The 11029-nt window shown below is 53.9% G+C and overlaps 3 protein-coding genes across 3 annotated transcripts in view; 2 read left to right on the plus strand and 1 right to left on the minus strand.

Moving 5' to 3' along the window:
• Nucleotides 1-579, minus strand: part of Nisch (nischarin) — a 36159-nt gene extending 35580 nt beyond the window's left edge. Inside the window, exon 1 of the mRNA XM_015494529.1 lies at nucleotides 496-579. Within this exon, the coding sequence (XP_015350015.1) occupies nucleotides 496-579 (84 nt within the window). The remainder of the gene's footprint in view (nucleotides 1-495) is intronic.
• A 790-nt stretch (nucleotides 580-1369) lies between these two features.
• Nucleotides 1370-4368, plus strand: Tnnc1 (troponin C1, slow skeletal and cardiac type). Its single transcript, XM_015494462.2, has 6 exons — nucleotides 1370-1499; nucleotides 2965-2995; nucleotides 3219-3365; nucleotides 3576-3690; nucleotides 3929-4065; nucleotides 4157-4368. Exons 1-6 carry the CDS (start codon nucleotides 1476-1478, stop codon nucleotides 4186-4188), a joined length of 486 nt encoding a protein of 161 aa, XP_015349948.1. The 5' UTR covers nucleotides 1370-1475; the 3' UTR covers nucleotides 4189-4368.
• Nucleotides 4369-10717: 6349 nt separating this feature from the next.
• The window catches only part of Sema3g (semaphorin 3G), a 12369-nt gene continuing 12057 nt past the window's right edge, over nucleotides 10718-11029 (plus strand). The window contains exon 1 of the mRNA XM_015494464.2: nucleotides 10718-10882. Within this exon, the coding sequence (XP_015349950.1) occupies nucleotides 10786-10882 (97 nt within the window). The 5' untranslated portion in view covers nucleotides 10718-10785. The remainder of the gene's footprint in view (nucleotides 10883-11029) is intronic.

Consider the following 11029-nt stretch of genomic DNA (forward strand, 5'->3'; position numbering starts at 1 on the left):
CGCACGCTGCGCCGCCATCTTGGCTCCACTGCTTTCTCGCGCCCTCGTCCCTCCTCTCGCGCCCTCGTCCCTCCTCTCGCACGTAATTGACAGGACCTCCAACGGCGCGCGTGCGCAGCTCTTGCGGGCCGGCTCGCTTGTGTGGTCGCTTCCTGCGGCGCTCCGCGAGCAATAAGCTTGAGACCCTGTGCTCAGGCCGCTGTGATGGTCGTTCCTTGGTCCTCAAGAAGGTCCTGGGCTTCCCGAGCTACTCGAAGCAAGTCCCTGCTCCGCCTGGTCTCAGTTTTACCCCTGGAAGAGGAGGGCAGTCATTGCGCCTCGCCTGGCTGTTGGGTTCATTCCCCGTGGGGCAGGAGAGTGTTGAAGGAGCTGTGCTGAGGGCCCCCGGGGAGGGCCAAAGTGACTGCGCCAGTTCTTAACGTCTGACACTCGGAGATCTCCTCCGTTACATACAGCTTGCGGAGAATTGAGTGGGTTAATTCATGCAGTGCTCACAAGCAGGAAGCTCGTATCAAGGTGGGATCTGTATGAAGCAGGGGTGTAGGTGGAGTGAAGGGGTGTGTGCTCGCCATTGGGCATATGTCCCACAGATGATGGCCCTGGGCCCAGGAACGATAGTGCTCCAGTCAGGAAGCAGCCCTCCAGGGGAAGACCTTGAAGAAGGAGGTGGTAACCCAACTGGAGGATGAGGAGGGAGACAACTGGGCGTAGATGGGCTCTGTAGGGGTATTTGTTGAGTGACTGAATGTAGCTGATTCAAGCCCAAAGTGAGCACTGCTATCCTCCAGGAGATGAAATGTCTGGAGCAGGGCACCTCTGATTAAAGGGCTCCAGACCACCCTGTACTAAGGTGGGTCGTCAACTTCTTTGTCATTAGATCCGTATCACCATGCGCTGAACTTGGCATTTGAAAAGCTTCTCTTGGTAAGGCCTTATAGTCACTGCAACTCTTTGCACGTTGACCCCCCTCCCACCGTTCCACCAGAGGTATAGCATAAGGGGGCAGGGTGCCAAGTCAACCAGATCTTGGGTAAATCGCCACTGCTCCAGGAGCCTGTTTCCTTATCTGGAAAGTGAGGGTGATAGCATCCACCTCCCTGATGGATAGAAAGTTGCAATTCTGTGCTTAAGGGCCTGGCCTGGGGCCCACTACTCGACAGTTCTTGCCTGAGTCTGGGCTCAGGTTTTCATTCATTCAAGAAACGTTTCCTGAGAACCTCCTGTGGGGTATGGTGGACAGAGGGCAAGAAATTTGGTCCTTGTACCCCCTTCTTGGTCCTTGTAGCCCTTCATCCCTCCCTGCCCTGGGCAGAGGATACAGGGACTCAAGCCAGCCTGAGATCACCAGGACCAGGGGAGGGGGTGGAGGATACTCAGTGGTGGGCTGGGCTGGGAATGCAACGGGGGCAGGGCTATTTAAGCCGATGCTGGAGGGCTGGCTGGGAACCCAGGAGCCTGTCCTGTGAGTTGCCAGCATGGATGACATCTACAAGGCTGCGGTGAGAGACGGGTTTGGGCAGGGCTGAGACCCACTGGGAGCTCATTTAGCTTAGAATGGAGGGCAGGGTCTTCCCAGGGAAGTGATGGGGTCCTGAGAGAGCCCACAGATCTTTAGCCTAGGCTCTCAAGGGGATGGGGAGGCCCGTGTTCCTGTGTGCAAAGGAGGTGAGAGGTTCAGGGTCTGGAGAGGAGATGTCAGGGTGGGCAGATGAGGAGGTCTCATCTTTTAGCATCCAGTCTCCTGCTCTGATTCCAAGTGTCTGTGTCACTCTGTTTCAGCCACATCTCTACATTTGTCTCTGTTCTCTGAATCTTTTTTCATCTTTCTCAGTCTCTTTTCATTTCTTTGTTTCTCTTGAGCTGTTTCTCTGAGTTCCTGTTGCTGCCACCCTGTCCCCACTCCCCATTTTTACCCCTCACACTCTGCTTCTCAGTCATTCACAATCTGCCACCCACCTCCAGCCCCTTAGCTGACTGAAGATGCTTTGGAGGGTGGGAGGGGGATTGTGAGGAGGTGCTGTGTAATCTGAATCCTGGGCTGGAGAAGAGGTTTTGAAGTTCCAGATGGGAAGGATTGGGCCTGGGGAAGGTGAGGGAAGAAGGAAGAGAGAACTAAGTCCATAGCTGTCTTAGGGTCTGGAAGGCCAAGGGCTCAGTGGCTTTACTGGGTGAGAGAGAAAGGGCTGGTGAGTGGACACCCCAAGTCCCTGCAACCTTCTAGGGTTCATTGAGGGGCTTCAAATGCTGGGTGGGTGGTAGCCTCCCCCTTCCCCAGAGACAAGGACATTCAAGAGATAGCTGTTTCCAGGAGATCCCCCTCACCCCCGAAAATATGGTCTGACTTCTAGACAAGGAAGGGTTACAGCTGGCTCCAGGGGTGCCCCTGCGTATCCTTGGGAGTCCATGGAGCTGGGGAAGGGAGCAGCCCTCCACTCAGTGCCCATACAAGGCTTGGCGGGGCTGGGGACTAATTTTGGCTCCCGAGGCAGCACCAGCAGGCCAGGGGGCCAGATAACGCTGCCCCACCCCCTGCATGCCAAAGTCCCAGAACAATCACCAGGTTTAACTTTGTCCCCTGGTAAAAATAGCCCAGTGGCCACCCTGGTCAGGTTACAGTGGGTGGCTTTGCTCAACCCCACATTGGTTTTATTGTCTCAACCTGAGGGACAGCTGTCCCTCAGGCCATGCAGCTTGGATTTCATTAGGGTGGCTAAAAGGGCAGGGGAGTGGTCATTGGGTATTGTTACTCAGGGGTCACCTTGGTCCTGGAAGGGGTGTCCACCTGTCACCCTGGCCCTGAGCCTAGCCCCTTTGAGGCCAGCTGGGTCACCTTAGGACCTTGGGGGCAGGAAGGGAGGACTGTGGCCTCCTCTGGCTTCAGTCTTCCTGCCTATGGAATGGGTTGGTTTCCTTGGCAGCAGCTAAGGACTGAGTCTGAGTCCTGAGACTCCTTTCCCTCTATAGGTAGAGCAGCTGACAGAAGAGCAGAAAAATGGTAAGTGACCCCTGTGTTGCATATTGGGGTATAGTGAGGCCAGGCTGGGGGAATCAGGAGAGATCCCTAGATTGGAAATGAAAAGCTGGGGGTCCTTTTCACTGTGACCTCAGAAAAGTCTCAGAAAGGAGATTGGCAGGTGGCCCCAGGGATCTGGCTTTCTGGGGTCCTGGCTATTGAGCCCTGATTGCTCTATTCCCCCAATCCCTGCCATTGGATGCAGAGTTCAAGGCTGCCTTTGACATCTTTGTGCTGGGTGCTGAGGATGGCTGTATCAGCACCAAGGAGCTGGGCAAGGTGATGAGGATGCTGGGCCAGAACCCCACACCTGAGGAGCTGCAGGAGATGATTGATGAAGTGGATGAGGATGGTAAGCCCCTGTGCCCTCCAGACCCATAATTCTCTGGCTCACTTGAGAGTTTAAATACAAGAGCTGTTTTGCCTCTCTGAGCCTCAGTCATCTCATCTATAAAGTGGGCATAATAACCACTCGAGCCTCACAGAGTTGGAGAGAAGCCTGGGTTTGTGTGGAGGGCAGGCCGACTGAGGCCTCTCTAACAGCCATACTGCCAACCTCCAGGCAGCGGCACAGTGGACTTCGATGAGTTTTTGGTCATGATGGTTCGATGCATGAAGGACGACAGCAAAGGGAAGTCTGAGGAGGAGCTTTCTGACCTCTTCCGCATGTTTGACAAGTGAGCACTGGCACTTGACTTCTCGCCCTGACCCAAACAGAGCTGGGAAAGAGGGACAGTCTCAGATTCCAAGCCTGGGAACTCAGTGGCTTCCATCTCCCGTTCTGTGTGATAGGGCACAGGGATGCCCCGTATGCTAGTTCCCTTTGCCCTGCCTCCTGGGTTTGGAGGTGGGACTGGCTCACTGCTGTTTCTAGCCTTGCCCTGGGCTCTGAGGTCCCCCTCATCCTCCCTACAGAAATGCTGATGGCTACATTGACCTGGAGGAATTGAAGATGATGCTGCAAGCTACAGGTGAGACTATCACGGAGGACGATATCGAGGAGCTCATGAAGGATGGCGACAAGAACAATGATGGTCGCATAGACTATGATGGTGAGTGGCTGGATGGGTAGGCCAGATCCCCCTGCTGTCCATGCCCTGTCAGGCCCCTACCTGTAACCCACACCTTCCTCTCTCTCCACAGAATTCTTGGAGTTCATGAAGGGTGTGGAGTAGACATTGACCTTCACCTGGAGCTGCCCGTGCCCACCTTCCCACCGCAGCTGGGGCCTGGGGTGGAGGCAGGGGATAGGGACCCCATTCCCTGAACCTGGGTGTGTCCTTGACCCCTGGCCCTCCCTGACTCCCTCCTCCACCCTGTCCTGGGGAATGCAAATAAAGCCTTGCTGCCTGGGGGCCTGGTGTCTGGCTCTGATGTTCACTGGAGCTGTGGACTCTTCCCAGGGTCCCTTCCTATCTCACAAGGCATTCGGGGTGGATGCAGAACCTGTGCTCTGACTGCTGTGCCGTCTGCCTTCTGCAGATCAGAGCCACCCAGGCTCTGTGTCTTACTGACTGCTTTCTGTTGTTGCTAGTGCCCAGGTCCCATGGGCAGCAATCCAGCCTCTGCAGGCTGTGGCAAGCCTGGAGTCTGAATTTTAACAAGCTCATGGAGTGTTACCTGATCAGCCAGTTCAGCAGCCTACAAGTCCTCCATGTGGAGAGAGCAGTTAGCTGCATTAGGCCCTAGATGTCCCTTGGTACAGCAACCCCAGTGACCTCTCAGCCTTCAGGGACATATTGTCTGCTTTCTATCCTCTCACCCATTTTACAGGTGAGGACCCTAAGGCTCAGAGAGCCAAGGTCATCTAGTGAGTCTGCAGGAGAACCCAGCCACATGACTTCTAGAACAGGCCTCTGTCAGATTATCCAGGTCCAACTGGGCCTAATTCCAGTTTTCATGAACCTCAGAGGCTCCCATCTCCCTCTCTGACAGGAAATGGAGGCCTGAAGCCTGATGGCTCTCAGCTTAGTGGAGGCACCCAGGCCAGAGCTGCAGCTAGAACAGTGACACTGGCCTTAGGGAGGGGAGTTGGGGGTTGCAAGGAAGTAGAGGTGTCCACAGTGGTGCTTACAGGAGGGACAGCTGCCATCGGCACCCAGGCTTCAGCCAGAATGCTAGCAGCTGTCCTTGCTCCACCCAGCTACCCCGTGGCCTCTGCACCTGTGCCCCAGTCTAGGCATTTTCCAGACAAGCTGGGCATTCCAGAGGCAGTCTTGGAATTCTAGAGATGCCTCTGAGAGGCTAGAGCTGGCAGGAGCCGCTGGTCCCTGGGGAGACCTGGGAAGAATGAAGAGAGGTCTCCTTAGGCCTATTGTTGAGAGGGATGACACAGTGGATGGACCAGCCAGCCAGTGTATCATCTAATGGTTTATTCACACACCATTGTGTGTGCCACAAGTCTGGATGCTGGGACACATCAGAGCAAGGCATAGTCCCTTATCTCACGGAATTTCTAGTCAACTCGGATAACAAAAGGAGACAAGTGCAACGAGGAAACCAGACCAAGGCTGGCCTGGCACAGTGGGCTGTGACATTGAGCCAGCAGGCAGGCTTTCTAGAGCAGGTGACACTGAGCAAGGCCTGAAGAACCAGCCATGGGAGAACATATGGAAAGACTCAAGAGTCTGAGGAACAGAAACTCATGTTGAGCTGGAAGCCAAGTCCCAGAAGCCTCTGGGAGAGGTGGACAATGCCAGGTCCTCTGAGAAACTCAGCCCATGTGAGGGGTGAGGTGCTCTTCGGGCTGCAGAAGAAACCAGGAGGCCAACCTGAGGCTGGGGCAGTTCTGGGTGAGAAGGCCTGGTGGCTCTTGGTACAGTGGGACGCTGGGATGGAAGATTGGAGGTTGGTTTGTAGATTCAGGGCACATTTTGGAACTAGAATGGACAGAACTTACTGAAGGAATGAAAGTGATAAGTGAGAAACTAGAGAGTCAATAGTGACCCTTAGATTTTGGGTCTAATTGCCATTTCCTGACACGGGTGTCTAGAAGGGGGAACAGGTTCAGCTCAGGGATATCGGGAAATGGAGGTTACTTTGTGTTAGTTTTTTTTTTTTTTTAATACTGGGGATTGAACCCAGGGGTGCTCAACTACTGAGCCATATCCCCAACCCTTTTTTTTAATTTATATATTTTATTTAGAGACAGGGTCTCACTGAGTTGCTTAGCGCCTCACTAAGTTGTTGAGGCTGGCTTTGAACTCGTGATCCTCCTGCCCCAACCTCCCAAGCTGCTGGATGGGATTACAGGCATGCTCCACTGTGCCCAGATTTACATTAGGCTTTTTAAAATATATTTCATTTTGAAATTCCAGACTGATTGCAAAAATAGCACACAAAACTCCCATTTACACTTCAGCCAGCTTCCCTAAACTTTAACATTTTCAATAACCACAGGATAATGATCAAACCCAGGAATTAACATGGACCCAACACTACTAATTCACCTATGGATCTTACTGAAATTTTGTCAGTTGACTTACCAAAGTCCTTTTCCTGGACCAACCATTCAGAGATCACATTGATGTGTGACCCAGCCATCCTATCTCTTTACTCTCCACCAACCTGCAGCCTTTTCTGCCTCCTCACCCTTAAGACCTTGACACTTTTGAAAGATCCAGGCCAGTTATTTTGTGGAATGTTACTCATTTTGAGTTTATCTGCTATTTCCTCAGGGTTAGGTTCAGGTGAGGTATTTCTAGTGGGTTCGACACAGGAAAGGTAGAGAGTTTGTTCAGTCAGAGTTGAGATGCCTCGAAAACAAATTGATGGGAAGGCCAGTGCCAGGTGGGAATTGAGGGGGGGGGGAGTAGAGCAAGAGCTGTGATTACAGGTGTCATCCAAGTAGCAAGCCCTTTCCTAGAGTTGGTCATGAATGAGGACCCCAGGGAGAGTTCATAGAAAGAGGTGGTAGAGGACTGGGTGCCTGGCACCCCAGAGACAAATGGGGAGGACACATTGCCAGTGGAGTGAGAGAGACCCTTAGTGAATGAGAGGCTCAAGAACCAGGAGGGATGGAAGAAGGCACGGGCTTCAGCTGATGACCCTGGTGGGGGTGGGAAGTTGGAGGCTCCAGACTTTGGCCACATGCAGTAGGCCAAAAGCCCAGCTGGAGAGGACAAAGGGGAGTGAGCCAGGACTAGGAAAGATGGCAGTGTGGACAACTCCCAGGAAACAGGAATGGGCTGGGCTGAGGGTAAGTGTCGGGTCCAGGGAAGCATGCTTAAGGAAGGGGTGGGCTGGGGAATGGCTACTATGCTGATAGGAACAACCCAGCAAAGTCAGGAAAGGGGTGGTGCAGATACAGAACAAAGCTGCCACAAGCCAGCAGTGCGGGGACTCTGGGTGGTGTTTGTCAGAGTCAGTTCAGTGCTGGGCAAGGAGATGGGGGTGCTTGAGGCAATGAGGGCAACCAGTCTCCTTTAGTGAAGGACCATAGCAGTGGGTATACTAAGGTATAGACCATGGTGTCCAGAGGAAGAGATGGACCAAGGGACATGTGGAAGGCTATGTCTCTCTTTTTTTTTTTTTTTTTGGTATTGGAGATTGAACCCAGGGGCACTTAACCACTAAGCCACATCTTCAGCAATTTTAATATTTTATTTAGAGACAGGGTCTTGCTACGTTGCTTAGGGCCTTGCTAAATTGCTGAGGCTGGCTTTGAACTTGCAATTCTCCTGAGTCAGCTTCCCAAGCTGCTGAGATTACAGGCATGCTCCACCATGCCTGGATGGCTGTGTCCTTCTTGGTGGCCACTTGAAGGGTGAATGACTGAGGTAATTGGCTGTGAGTAGAACAAGGACTCAAGAGGCTGGGGTGGCCAGGGGGTATGGGATACTGATGGGATTGGGGAGGGGAAGAGTCAAGCCCCCTGTGGTGGAAAGAAGAGGATGGGTAGGCCAACTGCAGAACTGTCAGGAAGGGCCAGGAGCAGGAAGGAGGGTCCCTCATCATTTATTGCCTCTCTCTTCATCAGCTGTCACAGAGGGAGACAGGTGCTGGGAGAGGGAAGGAGATGACATTCCCAAGTTCCAAAGGACACTGGGAGATTGGGGAGGGGGCTGGAGTTGTATGGAAGGCCAAATGGGGGACTCACCCATTGGGAGGGAGGGTACCCCATGGAGGTTGTCTTAATCTCTTTTTCCACCAATGAGGGAAGGGTCTGGCAGCATCCATTCCTTCCAGTCAGGCCCACCAGAAATTCTACCAGGGAGTGGCTGGGCTGCAACCCTTCACCACCTGCTGCATAAATATGCACATCATACATATGTGGCCAAGAGCTCCTGAGCTCCCACCAGCTCATGGTACACTGCCTCCTATAAACATCATCTGGTTTTTATCTATCTATCTATTTATTTATTTATTTTTGCTGGGTTTAGTCCTGTCCACTTCTGAGCCAAGGATAGTGCTTCTTCCATAAAGCCTCCCTTGATTTCTCACATCAGAAGCAATTACTGGAGCATCTCCCACTGCCCCTGCCTCTTTGTACTGTGCTTACATGGTTACTGCCTGCCTCCCCAAGAAGCTATGTTTTACTGGTGGTGAGGCCCTGCTGCCCAGCACAATCTGCTTGGCAGAATCAACAAGCTGCTTTTGGGCCTCGAGCAGTTTCCCATTTTCCCACTAGATGGCAAACAATGCATGTGTTTGGGCCCACTGGTATGAGACTTTGGAGCTGTTGGGGGTCTGTCTCCTACCTGCAGGCAGCAAGCAGGGGACTTTTAGAGGAGATTATTAACCCCTTTCTAGTTAGGGAAACTGAGGTCCATAGCGAGAGAGGACCTGAGCAAGGCCTCACAAGTCAACAGAGTTTGGTCTTTAAGCCCCTGCCATGTGTTCTTACTGCATGGAGTGGGTTGTCCCCTGTACCCTGCCCCAGTAGACACAGGCTTCCCTGCAGCCCCAGCTGGGGGCCTGGCTGAGCAGAGACCCCCAGGGTGGGCTGGCAGACTGAGGAGTGATTGGGCTTCCAGCTGGCGGCCACGTGCTGGCTGGAGGGCTGTCCGGATGGTTCCCCAGCTAGATGTTGGCCCCCAGCCTGGGATATATGCCAAAATGTCTCCGCAGGGAAATAGAGGCAGAGGGCTCTTCACAGAAGTTCCAGGATCTAATCACCACCACAGCAGCCCTTGCACAAGAAATGCTCATGGATTTATGTAGCCCTGTTTCATCCAAGGTGGCTGGGCCCCAGCTCTGGGAGGAAAAGGCAGACCCAGAGAGTGAGTGCTTTGGTTAAGATTCCCCAGCAAAGCCAGAGAAGGAGTGGGCTGAGTCCAGTCACTGGTCTCTCTGAGCAGCCTCTGGCCCATTTCCAAATAAGATCCCCCATCCTGGGAGGAGGCACATATATGTTGGGGGAAAATGGGACAGGAAGACAGGGTTGAAGACTCCTGGGTCCTTATCATGTGGACCTGAGGACCAACCTATTTCCTTCCCAGGGATGTGGTGGGAAGAAAGATGGGGGTCACAGTATCCCTAGTAACTCCAGAAGCGAGAGTGTCCCAGGAAGGAGCAGGGATTTCTCAGCCTGCGGTGTGGCCTGGGTCAGGTCCTTCCCTCTCTGAGTATACATCTCCCCTATACCCACCACCAGGTTTTCTGACCACCACCTGAAGGCTCAGGTCAGCCCATTGGGAGGCCCAACCTGCAGGAATTTCTAGAATCCTCTAACTATGACTCAAGATGAAATCTTAGTGCTCAGGGTCTAGGATTCTGGGGCCTAGAGATCTGGAGTGGGGTTGAGGTGGCAGCTGAGGGGGCCAGGGACAGGAGTTTCTCTGAAACAGGGGACATGGGGAAGTTCCCTCACTTGCCTCAGATTCAGCCTGTTGGTCTTATCTACCCTTGGCCCTCTTCCATGGCCCCCCTTCATCAGAGTGAAGGGTAGAGCAAGTGAACTCTGGCAGGATCATATTATGTGGGGCCTATGGGGATCTGGGACGAACCACTGCTGATTCGTTGGGCTCTGGGCCCTGGGTCTCTAAAGGACTGGAGGCCAGAGGGAAGTAGGGCAATGGAGGTTCTCCCTGGCTCCTACCTCAAAGCAAGCCCAATGAGTTGAGATGGGGCCTGGTGGATATGGGGAGGAGGTATGGGGCCTGGAGGCCAAATAGGGACAGGCCTAGATAGGAGATCCTGAGCATTCTTCTCTTGCCAGTCCTAGATCAGTGAAGTGTGGCCAGACCTCAACTGCCTGTCCAGGACATGGAGCCCCTTGGACCGGAAATGACCTCACCCCAGGCAACTTGGGCCCTGCCAGGGGAAATGGGTACCTAGCCAAGGCTTCAGGGGTTGGGCCATTATAACACTTGGGACCTGGGACTAGGGCCAGCTTGTGGGAGTCTCTGCTATGGCACTGGGGAGGCAGGGAACAAAGCAAAGCCCAGCTAGACCCCCACCCAGCCCCTCAACCTCTGTCTCTCATCCCTGACCTCTTCCAGGATATCTCCCTCCTTGTCACTTTGCTGGAGCCTGGGGACCTGATTTTGTGAACGTCTATCTCTCTGTACAAACTATCTATACCTTAGCTGGGAAAGAGTGTTCCCGGCATGGAATGGTCAATCTGACATAAAGGCATGGAGCAGGCCAGCTGAGGTGGAGGAAGAAGCTGCAGGTGGATGGCCAGGCTCCGCCTCCTCCCCTTCTGCCTTGCCCCTCTTCCCGCCCATGACTGGGTGGAGCTGCTGCCTTATAAGTGGCTGGTCTGGTGGCAACAGAGCAAACTACAGCCAGCAGCAGCGGGACCGGAGGGCGGCTCCCGTTTCCCCAGCATGGCCCCCTTGGCGTGGGCTATCTGCTGCTTCCTGGGGGGCCTCCTGATCAGTGGGGGCAGCCCCAGTGTGCCCCGCCTGCGACTCTCCTACCGAGGTACTGGCTAGTGCTCCCCTGTTCCTGTGCATGTCTGCGGGTGCTCCCTGCTCCAGGATACCTCTCCCTCCACCAGCTAGCGGGGGGGGGGGGGGGGTGCTGGAGGGCCTCACAACCGTTGGAAGGCTCCTGGGGATGAGCCCAGGT

The sequence above is a fragment of the Marmota marmota genome, unplaced genomic scaffold (assembly GCF_001458135.2).
Source record: "Marmota marmota marmota unplaced genomic scaffold, marMar, whole genome shotgun sequence".
In the NCBI taxonomy this organism is placed as follows: Eukaryota; Metazoa; Chordata; class Mammalia; order Rodentia; family Sciuridae; genus Marmota; species Marmota marmota.